The 19,891-nt window shown below is 38.5% G+C and overlaps 1 protein-coding gene across 1 annotated transcript; it reads right to left on the bottom strand.

The window, feature by feature from the left end:
* Window positions 1-10,801: 10,801 nt before the first annotated feature.
* Kcnj8 (potassium inwardly rectifying channel subfamily J member 8) lies at window positions 10,802-18,994 on the bottom strand. The gene is made up of 3 exons (XM_027934247.2): window positions 17,838-18,994; window positions 16,555-16,986; window positions 10,802-12,407 (listed from the first exon to the last, which is right to left on the bottom strand). Exons 2-3 carry the CDS (start codon window positions 16,926-16,928, stop codon window positions 11,507-11,509), a joined length of 1,275 nt encoding a protein of 424 aa, XP_027790048.1. The 5' UTR covers window positions 16,929-16,986; window positions 17,838-18,994; the 3' UTR covers window positions 10,802-11,506.
* Between the last annotated feature and the right edge of the window lie 897 nt (window positions 18,995-19,891).

Below are 19,891 nucleotides of genomic sequence, written 5' to 3'. Positions count from 1 at the left end.
CAACTCCTTACTACAGATTTATTGTCTATGATGGTTACAGGATGCAGAAGAGGACTTAGTTCTTCTGAAGCTCCAAGTGGAGGAGCAGAAATGCTGAAGGACAGAGCACTGGGCAGGAGATGGGGTGACCCAGACTTACCCAAAGGAAACTATGGCAAGTTGGGTCTCAGACGATCTCCAGTGATCTTCCTCGAAGTCACACTCTGAAGAGTCCTCTCCTAATCAATCAAATGTGGTAAAGGTGATGGGGTGTCACTTCCAGGACTTCATTACTAGGATCACACTTGACATCTTTGCAGATGACACTCCCCATTGCTTTCTTGGTTTGCAGGCTCTGATGAAGCAAGCAGCACAGAGGGAGACCCACGTGGCAAGGAACTGTGGGTAGCCTCTGGCTATAACTCAGCTAGGAATGAAAAGTCCAATAAGTTTCAAGGAAGTGTATCCTGCCCCAAACCACAGGAGCTCAGAAGCAAATCTTTTCTCAGCCAAGTATTCAGATGAGAATTTTTTAGGCCTCATGAAAGACCATGGCTGAAACTTGTCTGAACCCGATGAGAACGCCAAAAGCGGAGGATGTGGCTAAGTCATGCCCGGATTTCTGAACCCCCAAACCCGTGGGATAATAGATGTGTGTTGTTTTAAGCCATTGAACTGTGGTAATTTGTTGCACAGCAATAGCTAACTAGTACAGAGACAGTAAAGGCATGGTCACTGGCAAAAGATGATGGAGAGTAGGAAGGATCTACTACCATCTCTCATTGTCTCCCGTCTCCCTGACACCCACAATGTCTAAAAGGAAGAGGGAAAAAGATGTTGTAGCAATAAGCCATTCCTCCAGGGTGAGGAAAGGGGAGGAAAATGAACAGAGCAGGCAGGCGACCCACTCATTTCAAATCTTTTGGGCTACAACCTTTCCAGTGACTGCAGAGTGGAAATTTTCTAACATGTGATTGGAATTTTTAAGTGGACAAAGTTTTTAAAAGTGACCTGAGTCAAGAAATTTTCTACTCAACCAAGAGGGGAAGTTTGACACAGTGTACTTAGGACAAGACTTGAAGAAAAATCAACCTATTTCATGTATATACTGCCACCAAGTTTAGACTTTATTAAATGAGTTATACATCAGCACAGACAAAAAGGAGATTGGGGCTCCAAAAACTGGAAGATGCTGCGGAAACAGAATTTTAATCTCTTAAGTGTAAGAAAATCCTTCAACACCCGAGAGGCACCAAGCTTCTTTGTCTACTAATGTACAACCAGTCAATTTAACATTGACGTTCCCAAAACTTTGACAGCAGTTTGTCCTTACCTGTATGTGGATTTCTGAGGAAGCCTACCTAGAATGGCTCTGATACACTCAGTCAATAAGGATATTGATTTAACTTGAAAAATGATTTGAAAATAACAACAATGATATAAGGACACATTTTCCTAATGTTCTTTGTCACTTGAATACCACTGATCACTCTTCATCCTTTGAGGAGTTTTTTCTTTCTTTATTTGGGGGGGGAGGTTGGGGGCTTGAACCCAGGAGTGCTTAACCATTGCGCAACATTCCCAGCTCTTTTTTTATATTTTGATATAGGGTCTTTCTTAGGGCCTCATTGAGTTGAGGCTGGCTTTGAATTTCTAATCCTCTTGCCTGAGCCTCCCTAGCTGCTGGGATTACAGGTGTGCACCACCACACCCAGCCTTTTGGGGGTGTTCTGGTCTTAGTACTTCTGTGATCTGTTTTCCAAGCTCTTTTCCTGCCTTTCTGATTATGTCTCTATTGTCTTCATCGACTTATCCCTCTTCTCTCCTCTGTAGGTTTAACAAATTTGTTTCCCATCTTTACTTGGCATGCTTTCTCTTCTTTCCCCTACCTAGCAGGCCATTACTGCAGTTTCATCTGAGTTATTAATCTCTCTCTCTCTCTCTCTCACATGCTCTAACTCAACACCATAAAAATTCTGTTGGAAATCACACTTAACACATTGAAAACCAAAATTTCTCTATTTCTTCATGGTCTTGGTCCTCATCCTGGGCCTTTTGATGGTGAAACCTACTATGGAATTATGATTGCTTTCTTCCCCACCTCCTTGTTGTTCCTTGTTTTTATTCCCCAATAAATCAGTTTCCAAACTCCATAGATTTCCTCCAGCAGAATGCCCTGCACATCTTTTTCCACACTCTAGTCACTCTAGTCCAAGCCCTAACCCCTCTTGCCTAAGCCAGTATGGTTTCTTCCACTCGGATCTTCATACCTCTCGTTTCTCGGACCCATTTAACATATTGTTGTTGAAATGATTTTCATAAGACTGAAACCACAACCATGACCTTTCTTTTAAAAAGTTCAATAACTTTCTCTTTCCTTCTAAATTAAATTCATATTCCTCCCCCTGACATTCAAAACCTTCTATAATATCATCCTAATCTACTTTCTGGATTTATCTCCCTCCCTTCACTGATTGATTTTCTTTAGATAGACTAAATCTATGTCTGCTTGCTGTCCCCCCTCCCTCTCTCTCTCTCTCACACACACACACACACACACAATAGTGGCAGTCTCCATTGCTTCTAGAGTTGAAGTGCAGACGTGTAGTCCCTTCCCCTTGCCCTCAAGTATATGACCTTGGTCTCCTTCCTCAAGCAAGCTCTGCCTCGGAGTACTGTGCTTCTCCTTGTCCTTCCTCTGCTGACCTCTGGTCCTACAGGCTTCAATTCAGATTATGCTTTTTCACATATTCTCACCTAAACGATTTCTCAATCACGCCTTCAATCAATCAATCACATCACCCCATCTGTCTACAAGTACAGCACATGTAATTATGTACAGTGCATAATATATGATAATGATAATAAGTGACTATGTTACCACACTATGCTTTTTTTTTAATTAACATTTTAGAGTGTACTCCTTCTACTTTTCTTGTTTTTTAAAGTTTGCTGTGTTACACTGGCAGCGGTAACTCATCTTGTGTTTATCATGTGTCTTGATTGCCTCCCGAGGTTCTGCTGAGTGTTTGACCATACCATCTAGATTCATGTAAGTATGCTCTGTGATGTTGGAACACACTGAAATCACCTAAGGGCACATTTCTCAGAAACTCTCTTGTTATCTGTCTACATATTTGGTCATTCTGAAGATTTATTGAGAATTTATCATCATCATAGTGTCTGGAACACATTACTATCTTCTATAATGCTTAATTATTATTGCCCCAATTACAACCATTATTGTTATTTTAGCTATATAGCAGGGGTATCCTGGAGACACCTCACAATAGTATTAACCAAAAGGCAGAAAACAAAAAGAATCTTTAACAGAGAGGGGTCAATGATACTGGGGCAGCCAGTGAATTTGTTCTAGATTGTCCCTAAGATTCCTAAGGCAAATGCTGGGACTATGCAGGAAGACAATGAAGATTGTCCCTGTCTTCCACTAAGGATGTTAACAACTGCTCCCAGGTCATCCTCCCCTAAAGTCCCTCCCCAGGTCCTCCCCCAAGTCACGAGTCGCATTTCTCAAACACTGTTAAGTATTTCAAAATTGAATAGTTTAAAGCAGGGAAGGAGATAAAAGGACTATCAAATCTTTTTTGACATCACTCTTCTCTGTAATAGCGAAGGCCAATAAGCCACATGTAAACCTTAAGCAGTTTAGAATGAAAGAACCGTAAAACTGACAGGAAGTTTGAGGATTAGTAGGATTTCTAGCTCAAACGATAAGCCACGCATTAGCTGATCCCCATGCCTTTGAAATAACCCCAAAATATTTTTTAAATAAAAATTTACAATCAGAATTAGTCTACTACAGCCCTGGTAAACAGGACAGGTTTCTATCAGTGGGAAAGAAATTCTGAGGAACTTTTAGAAAAGATAAAGAAGATAAGAATTGCTGGTAAAAGCATCAGAGCCGAGAACTCTTACACAGATTCACTCAAAAGAGGATATACAGTGGCTAGACAAGTGGTTTCATGACCGAGGTCAGGAAGTGGCCCAAGTTCAGAGATGGATAACAGAAGCTGACAGTGATGGAGGGACTTGCAGGGCCACAGTAGCCGTGTGCCAATCTGAGGACAGGCAATAGTTGTCATTGCAAGTGACCGAGGATCTGGAGCCTGCAGCTTCTGGGAAGGACAGTGGGGCTTCCAGCCCACAGATTTGGGTCACCGAGAGTGAAAGAGAGAAACAGAGGAGGCCCACAGTTGAGTATAGCATTTGAATTAAAGTTTTATTCAATGCTCTTTGAAGTTTTGTAACATTTGGTCACAATTATGTTCTTTAATGACCTACGCTGATAAACTTTTTTGACAGATCCCAAGTTTGGCTTTCTCTAAGGGGCCTGATTTGACATAGGCATTAAATCTTTAAAACAAAACAATAAACCAGGGACATCATTGCACTTACAGTATTTCCATTTTAGGTGAAGCTGCCATCAGGCAGGATTTCTGGCATGCCTTTGGTCTTTGCAGTTGAACGTGTTAACTCTGGATTTGGAAGAAAGAACAAGCTGATTTCAAGAATGGAACTAGATTATGGGGAACACTGCAGTAACTGTGGAAGTGTTTCAAAATCTGTGAAATGTCCAGAGAAACACATGTGGAAAGCTTAGTCTGGAATGCTGGCATGGTAAATAGAGTAAGCACAACTAAGCACCTCGTGTTCAATAAACACGGAAACTTCCCAAATTTAAATAAAATTTCCAGCATTTGAATAAAATGTGTGTGATTATTCAAAATGAAATGCTTTTGACCTTGAAGTTCTTTATCAAATCACCATGAAAACCAACTGTCTTTCAAGTCATCCTTTTCCTTTTTATAATCTTTCACTAGAGAAAATTTCAAACTAATACAAAAGTGGAGAAATAAGTTGAATGAACTCCATGTATTCACCCACCTCCATAATAATCGATTTGTAGCCAATTATTTTTTTTCTTTTACCTCCACACACTTCCTTATCTCATGATTTCAGAGGAATCCCAGACTGCAAACACTTTCCTCTGCAAATATTCTACAAGGTATCAAAGCCAACAAGCTGTTGTTGTCACCAGTGCAGTGTGCTTGCTCCAGTTTCTTTTATTGCCACAACCAGATTAATGCCCATCCTTAATGGCAATTGAGAATATTGATAGAAAATAAAGTTTACACAGTATATTTTGAATGTTCAATATTGTGTGAGATATAGCAATGATGCAATGATTTTGTGAGTAGTTGCAAATTATCAATTTTACTGCTTTGTAGTATCCCCTTGTATAAATAAACTACAATTGATAAACATTTGGGTTGTTTCCAGTTTGGGCCAATAATAACAGTATTATTATGAACATTCTTATATAAGGCTTTTGAGTATAAAATTAAGGTAGAATTGCTAAGTAATAGGAATTCTTGTGTTTTGGTTTATAAGATTCAGCCCAACAGTTTTTCAAAGTGGTTTTGGCAATAGACTTTCCCATTTGTGGTATGTTTAATTCTAGTTTCTCCTCATCCTCTTCGACCCTTGTCTTGATTTTTTTTTTTTTTTGGTCACTTTGATGATTCTGGTTGCTGTATAATGATATTACATTGCGATTTTAATTTACATTTTTGGATTACTAGCAAAATTGAGTACCTTTTGATAAATGGGTTGGCTTTTGGGGTTTTCTCCTTTATGATATATTTTTCATGTTGTTTGTCAATTATTTTTTTATTTGGTTGTTTGCATTTTCTTATTGATTTGTAAGAGTTCTTTAAAAATTATATATATGAGTCTTTTGTAGTGTAAGAAAATTGCAGGTATTTTCTGCCACTCAGACTTACGTTTCCATTTGATCCAATTTAGCATTGCATTATTCAGGATAAAGTCTAAACTATACTATAGTAAAAAAAAGTGAATAAATGATAAGAAATATCCTCCCCTTCCCCCCAAAATACCTAAAATCAAATAGATATTTATTTCTCTTTCAGATAACTGTCTAGATATAGCCAGTCCTGGTGCAGCTCTATTGCACAAAGTTACTTAGCATGCAAGGTTGCTTCCATCTTTTGGCTCTAGAGATTTTTGTCTTTGTCAGTTTGGTCAAACCTGGATCTCTATCACATATGTGATAAGTCCATGGGGAGGGGAAACAGGTATAGACACACAAGCTCAGGGGTTTTAAAATCAGGAACTGGAGGTAGTCCATTGGCTGCTGTTCAAAGACTATCAATCAACCCAATGGGGCACATGGCCATGACTAACACAGTGATTGGGGAATGTATAGTCTCTAGCTAAATGGTCACATGTCAAGCTAACATGCTATTGCTATGAAGAAAAGGAAGAATGGATTTGAGGGGGACAACTATCAGGCTTCTAATATCACCTATTTTATGCAAGCACTGTGATTAGCAGCTTGGAGAAAAGATAATCTAGTGGGGAGATATGTATATGGTATCAGAAAATTATATAAAACCAGTTATTATGAAATAATGAATAAACAGAAGCACATGTTATGAGGATGAAGAAGGGATGATTCAGGTGGGAGATGTCAGAAGGGTTTGGAAAAGTATAATTTTGGTATAAGAAAGTGAGGAATTTCAACACCCCAAATTTGCAGATTTGAATAAGAGACTGACTGTTAATGAAGCATTCAAGGAACCTGACACATTGTACAGTATTGGGGGTAGGGTTAGAAAATGAAGCTGCAGAGGTGTGTTGGAATTAAACCACAAAGACTATCATTCTTAGAGTATGGACTTTTCCCAACAATTAGTGGCAAATAACTGAAGGCTTTTGAAATTAATTAATTTGATAATCTGTACCGTTTCAGTGAGAAGGGTATCTTCAATTTTATAGATAATTTTATCCTTCACTTTGCTATACATACTGAGGCAACTCAGTAGTACCTGGAAATTCAGCCCTATTTTTTTTTCAAGTAATTAACTCCCCTCCCACACTTTGTAATGCAATAATTTTATTTCAGCTCCTCGAGAGAGCATTGGAGTGGAGGGAGGGCTTGCATTCAGTACAGCCAAGAAAGTCCTCGTGAGAACAGGGACACCTCTTGAAAATGTGTAATAATGAAGAAGTAAATAGTCTAAAATGAATTTGGACTTCAGTGTGATATTTTGATCCGAGGTTAAAAGCTGATTAAGGTCTTCATGAACTTGAACTTGAATCCGTGCGGTAAATTATCAAGGGTGTAATTGGAGTCACATCCTTCCTAGGTCTGTGGGGAAATTCCCATTACCATTGACGAGAATTGTGTATAAAGATCATGGGAAGAGCATGGCCCTTGAGTTTCCTCCTCAACAGCCTGTAGGATTTGTTGTGATTACTTTAGTGCACTGGTCCTTGGAGACACAAATTTCAGATCGGCCTCTACCTTCTACATGCTCAAAATAACAAAATTTGGGGGTGGGAGCCCTGGGAGATGTAGATATCTTTTCATTCTTCCTTCTTTATCTATGAATGATTTATTGTCAAAGAGGAAATTTTTGCTCCATGAACCCCAAATCATTTAACAACAGCAGCATAATTCCAACTATTGGAGGGAGAAAATGCTGTCTCATGTCACTAAGTAGACAACTTCTTCTCTGGGAGTTAGACTTTCTTTGAGAACTAAGGGCATTTCCTTAAGTCACTGGGACATCATGGGTTCTGAGACACTTGCATGTGTCAGAACACTTGGCCAGGAATGTTTAGAAATATCTGTGGGCATGGGTAACAGGATTTTCCCTCACAGAGAGTCTTGAGCTAAGTGGCAAATAACAGGGAATTGTGTACTAGATCTGTGGGATTGGGGCAAAGTAGGACAGGGAAAGATGACAGTTCAAAGGATAGTCATGTTCCATTTTCTTACCCAGCTCTCAGCAAAGCCAACTGCACAATAGTTCTGTTCCCAACACCCACCATCTTCTCATGCCTGCTCAGTAACCAAGGGTAGGTTTTGATTTGGATTTTGAGATTTAAATGACTTTTCTTCTATTCTGGCATATAATACAGCTTTTCTCACCCAGTCCTTTCTATCTCTGCTTACTTGGGTGTAGAATCAGCCCAGCCCTTGGCTATATCAATTTCTGATCCTCCTTCAAGAGAATAAACACGCCTGGCTATTTTTGCCAGATGGTCAATGTGAGACAAGGCAGATGTTTCATATATATCACTAAGTGAATAAATAAATGATAGACATGCGGAGCCAGAAATCTCCTCTGTATGCAAAACGTTTTCCTCTATACAGTGTAGTATGTCACACATGACAATATTTGGAAAGAGGCAAGTGCCAGGTGTCAAAGAATTAGGAAAAGTAACTGAGAGCGGGCAGTTATAGCCTCTGCTACAGAGTTTAGATCAGATTCATGTTACAAAGGCCTTTTATCTCTGTCCTAGAGATTAAATGTAATGAACTAGTCATTTAATAAGAAAACAATTTATTTCTAGGCAGTCCTTTATTTCAAGAATTTGCCCTGGAAGAATGAATTAAACTCTTTAAAGCCCTTGATACATGCCAATTCACTTAATCGTCACAATAACTCGTGAGGTAGATACTATTATCATTTTGTTTTTATATATGGGGAGACAGAGGCACAAGGACATTAATTTTGTCAAATCCACAGATGCTAAATGTCAAAATTTAAATTTAAACCTATAGAGTCTATTTTCTTAACCACTGTACTGTATTGCCACATAAAATGACCTAGATCAGAGACCTAAATGATGACAGGAGAGGACCTTGGGGTTTTCTGGAAGAAATGCCCCAGGTAGAAGCAAATCTATGATACAGGAGAAGTACTTCTGTTTCTATTTCAAGGATCAAAAGCTCCACTGTAGTAAAGTGTGGGAATGACTAGGAGAAAAGGGGAGTGGGGGTTACAATAAAATGCAGTCACTATTGGCTGAGGTAAGGATTTTGGTTTTCATTTGTGAAGAACGAAAAACCATAGTTTAAAGAAAAGGCATGGTATAATGTGATTTGTGATTTAAAAGACTATTGTGGCTACAGTGAGAAGACTGTGGTGAAAGAAGAGAAACTAAACGTGGGATATAAAGTTACATTTAAATTCAACATATAAGTAACAATCATATATAAAAACAAATGTGTGTGCATACTTATATATATATAGAGAGAGAGAGAAACATGCACATACATGGTCTTCTCATTTTCTAAAACTAAATTATATAGTTCTCAAATCGTTTACCTAGTGAAATAAACATAATTTACCAAAATAGACTGTAATATTATTTTAATTTTCTAAAATATTTGTGGATTTTTAGAAGTTGGTGATGTGATCTTGTTGGATGTGACTATCACTACCTAAATTTTGTCCCCATGTGAGTCATGACTTAACCTAGGGAGCCCCATTAAACCTTTCTATTGACTTTTGCATTAGGCTGATGGTCATCAGGTTCTTGGTGCCCCACTGGCAGGTGTGTGTGGGGGGGGACTGCCCATATTCCACAGCTGGCTTTGGCCCTGATGCCAGGACATTCTCTACCACCTGGATTCAGGAATCTTATATCTCAGCCCCATTGACAATGTCCAATATTTCCTGCCCTGCAGTGGGATCACCTTATGTGGTTGGGCCGCTGCTGAGGAGTGGATGGGCACTATGCATTCTTATTGCTAGTGCAACAGCTGCTTTCTAGATCTGCTCAACCACCAGGGGATGGGGAGGCAGCACCTGCGTCTGCTCCAGAATTGCTAGGAAGTCTGATAGCCACTTCTTTTGTGGCTGTAGGTCTGGATCTTTTTGAAATAGATGTTCTTTAGCAACTTATATGGAACTCTTTCAATATTCTAAGAATGATATAGCTGAATTCATATTATATACTGGGGCATAAGTAACCCTGCTTGGACCAAGAAGGAAGTGGTAGATGGCATTGATCTATTCTGAAAATATATTGAAAGAAGAGCTAAGATTTGCTAATGAATGGTATACAAGGTGTCCAATGTGATTCTTAAGTGTTGGCCTGAGTGATTAGGAGAAAGACAGGGGGAGGGCACAGTTTTGTGAGTAGAAATGAAGCATTGGGTTTTACACACAAACAAATTCAAATGCTTTTAGGTATCCTAGCAGAGTTTCAAGTATGTTTGGCCTATAGATTTAGTTAACAGAACTTTTTCAGGTATGATCAGGTGAATACTCTGATAAATGTTTCCCATTCACCTGGTTAGAATCTCAAGTCTTTTGTTTAAGAAAAAATTTGGACATACTCATGATTACCTGTCTGGTTCCATATTCATAAATGAAATGAAATAATTTCAACTCAAAACTCTGTGTAAAAGCCTACATAATAGCTCAGCTTTCAGATACAGCTACATGAGTTACAAGACTAAATCATACATGTCTTATTAACCCAGCACTTTTCTCTTCTCACTCCTTCCATGAAGAAGCAGGAGCTAAGGATGATCATATCAAGCTTCCATAGAAAATCTCACTTTATCAAATGAGATAGACTAAGGATGAAGAAGGCAAACTTTGATAGAAAATCTTCTTTTAACAAATGAGATTGTGGTAAATCTATGTACACCAGACCTGAATTCAGATATTGCTGGAAAGGAAGTATTGTTTTAGATCTGAGGTGGGAGATTCAAAGAAAAATACCTTACAGGATTTCCACGTCCGGCTCAGAAAGAAAAACCAAGAGAACATTTAAAAACTCAAAATGATATAAAACCCAACAAAAACCACAGTTCTCTTGGACCAAGAGATCCAAGGAAAGAATCTCAGGAGAGTGTCATTACTGTTAAGACATCTTTCTATCCTCTGAAAATGCTTTTTTTGAGGTGATTTTGTGAAAGAGGAATACAAAACTACAGAGAGTACAAGGAAAATATTTTAATAAAATATTTAATGCAGTATTTTTCTGTGGGGGGCTGGTAAGAAGTGGGAAGCTGAAGGAAATGACTGTCACTATTTGGAAATCCAGTCCTACTTGAGACAGGAGTCAGCTTTTCCTCAGATCCCTTGCCCAGTTCTGCCCAACAGGCCGTCAGGAGAATCAGGAAATCTCCCGGAGTCATTTTGAAGACCTGGATTGCTCATAGACATACAGACCTAAGAAACTTGCTTTAGGTTTCTTACCAGATACAGTATCATGAAGAAAGGAGAACATTAGAATACAAATGGTATTTAACATGATTTTGGTTTTTTTTTTTTTTCCCCTCCTATTTCATTTACATTCCCAGAGCGAACAATAGAAACAGAGACATTTGTTTTCACGAACTAAGCATTTCAAACAGACTCATTCCTTGGCCAAATTTTATATTCAAGGTCCATAACTATTAACGGAGTTCTTGTGTTTCATACCAAGAGAAATGAGGGCAGACCACTTTCTGTGCATAACTTGAGTCTACTGCTGCAGATTCTGCATGTGTGAAACAGTGTAAGCCACAAGTCCTCTGTGTTGTGTTGTTTATTAATACAGAAAGTGCAATTTCTTGAATAAGAAAATCTTTTAGTGCATTAAAACGTAAGCCACGTCATTGTGCTATAGCTCTGGTTTAGTGTGACAGGGCATCTGACACTCACAGTAAAACTCCTGTCATGAGGTTGCCCTGCTGTCATGATTCTGATGTGTTCTGATTTCCTTCTGGAGTCATAAACTGCACCTTTGGCACAATGAGGGAAGAATTGTTCCTTCGAATGGAGTTGCTCCTTCTCATGGAATTGTTTCTCCTCATGGAATTACGCTTCCTCAGAGAGTTTTGATGGGACAGTTCACTCTTTTGGAGGGTCTGAATGAGGATGGAAGGCTTCTCATCCAGTTCCCGGGCACTGCACCGTGGAGCTGCCACCTTAACAGTGTTGCCAAACTTGGAGTAATCCACAGAATACACTCCTTCCTCCTCAGTCACAATGGACACAAAGCGGTGGCCCCACTGGATCTCCTCTGCGATGTAGGAGGTTCGCGCTTGCGTGGTGATGCCGGTTGTTTCGACCACTCCTTCTAGAATAACAATGACCTCCAGGTCCTGGTTGACAAGGTCAGTTGCTGAGATATCATACAGCGGACTGCGCTTATCAATCACATGGCAGATGATCAAAGGGGCCACCAGGAAGATGTTATTACTCTCGATAGGGTTATCAACAGGTATGTCCAGTTGGTGAATGGGTACCACCTCCCCTTCAGGTGTAGTTGTTTTCTTGACCACCTGGATGCGCACTGAGGCACTAATGATCATGCTCTTCCTCAGGTCGCCCACTCGGAACATGAAGCACAGCTTACCATTTCGGACAGCAATCACAGCATGGCGGCTGAAAATCAAAGTCTCTGCCCTTCTGTGAGCCTGAGCTGTCTTCATGAAAATGCAGCCTAACATGACGGCATTGATGATCAAACCCACAATGTTTTGGAGAATCAAAACGGTGATGGCCAGAGGGCATTCCTCTGTCATCATCCTCCCTCCAAATCCAATTGTCACTTGAACCTCAATGGAGAAGAGAAAAGCAGAGGTGAATGACCTGCAAGGGATGATATCAGAAGAAAATGCCATCAGGTCAAAGTTTGAATAATATCCCTACCTGAACATTTTTTTTAGACCCTAAAGGCTATTAAAAGTTTTTAGAAAGAGTAGCCATCTTTACTTGTCAAATGCTTAATTTTAAAAACAAGACTGCTCTCTCTCTCTCATCTCTCTCTTGCATCTATTTATGCATATACCTCTATACTTCTGTTGTCTAGGACATGTGCCTGTATGAAAGCATTAATACAATAAATATATACAATAAATATCAATTATATTATAGGCATATTTTACTTTGTGAAATGCTTTACTATCAAAAAAGCTTAGTTTGCTTGATGAAACTTTCTACCAGGTAGAAGTTTTTTTGTTTTTATTTTTGGTACCAAGGATTGAACTGAGGGGTGCTTATCCATTAAGCCACATCCCTAGCCCTTTTTATCTTTTATTTTGAGACAGAGTCTTACTAAGTTTCTTAAGGCCTTGCTAGGTTGCTGAGGCTGGCTTTGAACTTGCAATCCTCCTGACTCAGCCTCCCAGCCACTAGGATTATAGGCATGTGTACCATGCCCAGCAGAAGTTTATTATTTATTGCATATCCATGTTTAAGAGAGACTTGAGTCATATGGAAGGTACCAAGTAATAAGTAAACTTTTTATTATTTATAACACTTAAAATCATAATTGTAAGCTAACACATATTGTGTACCTTATATAGAGAAAACACTGTGCTAAAGAAGCCACGCAAAGTATATTCCAAAATACTAGCTTTTTTTAAAAATAGAAAACATTTCCCTACTTTAAAAGAAAACTGTTCCTTATTGGCTATCCCTGGAAGTGATCTAGGGAATATTGAAGGTATTAAAGGAAGAATTTGAGTCTGAGGTTAGTAAATGACTATGTGAAGATTATGTGATCAATGCAAACTTGAATCCTCTCAATTCTGGCCCAATTCTGTTCTGAAAGGAGAAAAAGGAAGAGGCCAACAAGTGTCAGAATTTCCTTGAGAAGCTTTTTCAAATTGTTCATTTCCTCCACATCTTAGTGAATAGACGTGGATTTGACAGGCTCAGCATAGACCTGAGTAAGACGGAAAAACTCTCAGGTGATTCTGATTTATTTACCAACCCCTTTCCCCCATTGAGAAGCACCATATTTAGTTATTATTAATTTACTTCACTACATATCCAATATTGCCATAACCTCTTCATGGGAACAACAGTTCTATTTTTGCAACCCACCCCAACTTTAAACTTTTCTAATTTTATTAGAAGACTAGCCATACATCAGCCATCTGTCAAGGTATTATCTATCAATGCCAGGCACAGTGAATGAGCAAAAGGTTTGAGTACTTAGTATACACTGTGTATTTTGGCAGGAAACCAGGAGAGGTAAGTAATTATACAGAAATTGATTAGCTTTTAAATGGAGTGTGAAATTTGCTCTTTTTTTCTTTGTTGTTTCTAAGAGGATTCATAGAAAACTATAATAATTGTCTATTGCACTAGCTACATACCACAAGATATACAGTGTAGTCCAAAAATATGGCAAAGAATAGAAATGGACCCCAAAGGAGAGGTGTGGATACAATATTGATTATTAACAATGGTCCATGCTTCAGGAAGCAGTCTAATGATGAATATCCCTAAATGTCCTATTTTAATACAAACTATTCATGGACCTTGTTTTCATATTGTTTATTTTATGAAAAAAATTTAATTTTAAACAAATGTATGGTACAAGACCCAATCTTTTGTGGACATCTGTCATGCTAAACAGTCCCAAGAGATGAAAGCAGTTGGTTGCTTCTTTGTTCTCTACAGAGAGAGTTAGACTGAATAATAATAATAAAGAAGATAAATTTTCTATTTTAGACTCATTAGAAAGTCATCTACATGAAGAAGAAAGTGGGTAATCCTAAAATGAGAATGGTCAAATGGTGTTTGGAAATACTGGTGAATATCCATTGAAAAAAGTTTGAATTTTGATGATATGGCTGAACACTGAACTTATGAAAGGAAAGGAAATTCAAACAATTAAATTATTATTAGTCATCTTTTAAGTTCCATGCAGGAGAGAATAAATATTTTTCTATTTTTAATGAAATAAAATGTAATGTATGGTTAGTTATGATTAAACTGTTGAGGTAAAAGCATAAATAGTAACATAACATTAACATCAGTAAGAACAGAAACAATGTCAAATAATTCAGGTGGAAAAACTGCTAAGATAGCAACTAATTTCCTTCTAAGGTGTTCAAAATTTAAATTTTGAATGTTAAAAAAAAGCCAAATAATTTAAAGTAAGAAATAGAAATGTCATTTAAAATGCAAACCTTGTTGGGTTGATAAAATTAACTTTGCTCTATTGAATTTTTTGACATGTTTCTCATAGTTCACACCAACAGGAATGCACCAAGAAAATGAACATTCTTCAGAACAACTTACTTGAAAATTAGAATGCAGCAGAGAACAGTTTCAATAATCAGTGCACTCTGTAAAATTCTTTTAATGATAGTTCTTTTGATAATATTTCTTTTTAAAGATTACTAAATTACATCTTTTTAATAGAAAAAGACAATATGTTTTTCTTGTGAGTAAAATCTGTCATATATTTTCAAGGTTTATCATTATTTATTTTATTTAGTTCCTACTTCATATTTATCAAATTCATTTTGATATGAAATGATTCACCAATATCAGTGCCAATAAGTTTCTTAAAGAGAGATGCAATATTACAGATGGTATTTCATCTTCAAATACCTGTTGAACACAAAATTTTGTGTCCTTTACATCTAGTGTACTGATGATCACCTGTTTTTCACCCATATTTTCTTTGAGGCAAAAGTTTGTGACAAGTTTGAGAAAAGAAAATAATATCTACACAATGGTAAAAGCAGAGGATCAATTAAATACAGTGTTCCCTCCTCAAAATCTGAGATGAAATCTGTGAAGTGCAATCTCAAAGCTAATGCTGCATTTCTCTTTAAATGGCTGACACTGCAGCTAATTAACAAATGGAAGAATGGACAAGTCCATAGTCTGGGGGTTTGCTTCTTGGAGTAGTATACCAGTTTCATAAGATTTCAGGGTCACTAAAGATCTTTATACTTTCCTGGCAATATGGTACTTGTTCAAGTTTCTTTGCTTTGTGTATTATGTGAATTTGGAACATTATTCAGAAAATGTTCTAGAAATTTTTGCAGTAGTATTATATTTCAGTTCAGAGTGAACATTTTTTGAATCACTATGAATTATGTATTTTCATCTTCCAATAAAATAAATTAAGAAAAAAATCACTCAAACTAAATAGTTTTCAACCATGTGAAAGTAAGAGAGGAGAACCTTGAATATTAAATGTACTCTACCTGTCTTTGAAATACTTATAAGAAGTCAAAGCTAGGTAATTTAAGAACTGTCTTGTGTCTGTTCTATTAGAACTTTGAAAAAGGACTGAAATACTAAATTGTTCTTATGTAATTCCTTCCATAAAAATTTTGGACCAATTTCCATTAAAATTTAGTATTTTCTAGTCCTGAATCTTAGAATACCTTTTAATTTATGAATCCATTACAAGCAATTACCTATTTTAAGATAATCTTGATAAAGAGTAAAATAAATACAAATATTTATTTTATTTTTAGCATATTTTAAATTTTAAGATATTTCTTCCTTTTCCCCAGTGACTTCCTCTTAATTTCTGAATGTTACGAATAAGAAAAGTCATGGAAAGACACTACTTACATTTGCACATTACTTTTGGTTGATGGAGATTAACTTGTGGACCTTGAAACTATGGACAGTAGCTCGTTTATACTGAAAATGAAATGCATGCTTTTGGAGTAAGAAATCCTTTGATCTAAAACAGCTTTTAAATAACTAATATAATATTTTCAAGGTTAGCCCAAAGGATAGAAGCTCCACCTTTTCAGAGACTCTTTATACATAAGCTACAATCATGTATTTTTAACGTGTTAGTTTTTTTCTTTATTTTGTTTTCTTTTTTTTTTTTTTTTTAATTTCTGAAGGGTCTAAAACTATTTCATTTTCAACAAATGAGAGAATGATAGAGAAAGGGCATTTTTACTTTTTTATTTATTTTTTTTTCTGTACAGCTTACAACTCCTGCCTCATCCCACTGCATTCTTACCTGACGTTAGTCACACACACAGCAGACTCCAAACCACTTTTCTCCATTCCACTCTTCTCCATGTAAGCGTAGATGTCCCCATGGGCAAAAGCCACCAACCACCACATGATAGCGAAGAGCAGCCAACTGCAGAGGAAGGACATTGTAAAGATGACCAGCGTGTGGCGCCATTTCAGGTCTACCAAGGTGGTGAAGATGTCCTGCAGGAAGCGCCCTTGCTCACGGATATTCTTGTGCGCCAGGTTGCAGGCCCCACTCTTAGCGATGAAGCGGGCTTTCGGGAGGCGGTCGCGGATGCGCGGCTTGCGCAGATTCTCCGCGGCGATGCGAGCCAACACATACTCCTCCGGGATGATGCTCTTTCTGGCCAACATCGTCCTGTCACCATACCCAGACTATCCACCTGCCTCTCCTTCCCTCCAGCCTGTCCTCCTGCACGAGGGAAACGTTGATTAAGACTTTTTAAATTTTCATTTTATTAGGTCGTTAGTCCTTGTATTCAGGGATATGTTTATACATGCAAAGGGATATGTGCGACTAAAGGCATGATTTTTAATAATACAAACACCAATCTAGCTTGTGCTTGGAGTTCTGGGATCCCAGAAAAAACTTTGGTCTGAATCAAGAGATTTGTTCTCATTTTTTTTCTTTTCACTCTGAATATATATGGGCATCGCCTTATTTAAACAAAATCCGGAGCCTTCATGTAAATAGCAGGCTTAAAGATAATTCTCTGCGATTAACAGCGTCTGTAGATTAGTGCAAGGAAATATTCACCGGGCGTCAAAGACAAAAATTAAAAGCAGCTGGGTACAAGATCTACTTGTTAAAGTATTTAGATTAGTTAGCAATGTTTAAAGTAAAGAAGGGAAATTCTTCCTTCTTTGTTTTTAGAAGCAGGCAAAGAAAAGGCCACGGCTTCTTGCGCACGATGAATAGCAAGCTAAATGTAATCTGACAGAATAATAAGAGACGTGCTATAGAAATTGAATATTTTGAGGAATTATTTTAAAGTTGAAGAAATTTCAAGATGCATTTTTAAAAAAACAGCCAAAAAACTTTCCACGGAATTCATGGTATATTGAAAACTTCTTTACAACGAAGGGGTCAAACATACAAGGAAACCCCGGACAATAGCGTGAGGACTGCGATTAGAGTTAAAGGGAGTGTGCTCCGAAAAGTCCAAGCTGCACGGTAAGCCTCTGCCGCGTTCTGCATTTTAAATCATTTGCGGGGATGCGGAGGTCTCCCCCTCCCGTCCCCGAGAGGAGAGTTGAACTTACAGACTCGCCGCAGCAGCAGACAGCGCTGCTCAACCTCCCCGCACACGCTGACCGAACGCGGGCAGGTTCCTCGCTCTCGCATGCCGGCGCGCGGGAGCAGGGCTGCCCATGCCGCAGGGACGGATCCGAAGGATGCTTGTCCTCCCGAGAAGAGTTAAAATAATAAAAGGTGCAATTGAATCGAAACGCCAGGAGGTCCGGAGGAAGGGGGGTGGGTGTTGATCTTACCCTCCCCCCGGCTCAGCTCAACTCCCTCGGCCGCTGCAGTGGGCGGAGGAGCGCTGCCGCAGAGGCGCTAGATGGTGATACTCCACAAATCAGCCTTCCAGTTAGGGCTTTGACGCCCGCCAGACCTCAGAGGCCACGATTGTCGCAGAGATGGGGACCGGGTAGGGGGCTGGGAGTAGGGGCGAAGGCGAGTCCCCTGGAGGTAGGGAGCGGGCCAGGGGGAGGGACCACCCTGGAGGGCGGGACCCGCAGAACCAGCTCTTTTTCCAGTAGCGGCGACCCCCTGCCTCCAGTGGGAAACACAAGTCTTTAAAAGGCGCTCTGTCCAAGTTCACTGACGTAAAAAGATTTTTATTTTATTTTATTTTGTAACCTGGTTAGATCACTGGGCTACTTCAGAATGAATAAAACCAGATATAGAGATCAGGAAATATTCTTCCGAGGTGTTCAAGCTGTGTGCGCACACACTTATTTACCTTATATTTCCATCTAGAAGGAACGATACAGGTGGAAGACATTCCGAAAGCCACCATAGTAGACTGTTTCTTTACAAGCTAAAGCCAATTCTTAAAGAATCACAGGCGCGCGCGCGCACACACACACACACACACACATACACACACACATATACACACACACACCCAAAACAACAACCAAAGAAACAGAAAGAAAAATAGACAAAATGAAACCATCAACAGTCTTTTTCAATGAAGAAATTTTACCCCAAACAGGGACCGCTGTCAGCACTTCAGCACCAGAACAGTCTTTGGTCCTCGGTAATTGGTTGCTTTCTGAAATGTTGCAACTTCTCCCTGGCAATATGGTACTTCTCCCTCTTGTCCAGATTGTCTGGATGATAAAACAGAGCAATTGCGCACAAGAAAGATTATACAGTAAATATCTTTCTATAGCTTTTGAAAAGAAGCCAGAAGAGACAAATGTGCTTTCTCCCACAAGTCAATCCTCCTTATTTTGGCACTTGTGTTAATGGAAACTTTAATTCTTGGAAATTTCATGTGTTTTCCAAGACTCAGGGCTGAAAGTGCATGGAGCATAAACAATGTGTTCATTTAATTACCCAAAGACCTAAAATTAGTCTTTAATGAAGGCAAATGAAGAACAATTTTTTCCCCTTTATGGGCAGATATGCTTAACCCTTTCAAAGCTGGGGGTCCTGGTCTGTTAGTGGCAATTTTCCTTCCTACAATCATTAATTTTTGTAGTAGTTGATGTAGTTATTTTGTCACAAGTGTGCAGGAATCAATTTGTGTAGTCAATACTCTCCGTTGTTTGATTTTACAATTCAGTTTGCTTGTCAACTTATTATTTGCTCAACTTATTATCCATTATTTTAGCTTGGAGAACATTAAACATCTATTTTGTGAATTTAAAGAAATATAATAATACATATATGTCATATTTGCTCATCTTAAGAGGCAGATGATTGTAAAAGAGATAAGATATTGATAATAAACTCTTGATACAAACAAGGATGTGATTAAATTGGGAAAAGATCTATAACAAAGTGCCATGGGATTTGAAATAGGAGATGTTTAGGGCAAGGAGAAAAAGGACAACTTCATTATTATTTGGCATGTGATCTAGGCATATTTGGGGAATACTGAAAAGGACAAGGGACAGCATGAATGAAATCTTGGGGTATGGACAAAAGTGGACCATGTTGTAGTGACAGAAATGAATTTCTTCAGATTGATAAATGAGTCAGCCACACAGCAGGATGGGATGCCTGAGTCCAAGGCTCCCTGGGCAAGACTCTGTCACCACCCACTTTCAAAACATAATGAATTATTCATTTATTTGTCCTG

Source organism: Marmota flaviventris, chromosome 3 (assembly GCF_047511675.1).
Source record: "Marmota flaviventris isolate mMarFla1 chromosome 3, mMarFla1.hap1, whole genome shotgun sequence".
Taxonomy (NCBI): Eukaryota; Metazoa; Chordata; class Mammalia; order Rodentia; family Sciuridae; genus Marmota; species Marmota flaviventris.
The sequence above is the reverse complement of the archived record's forward strand: the minus strand, read 5'-3'. Positions and strand labels throughout refer to the sequence as shown.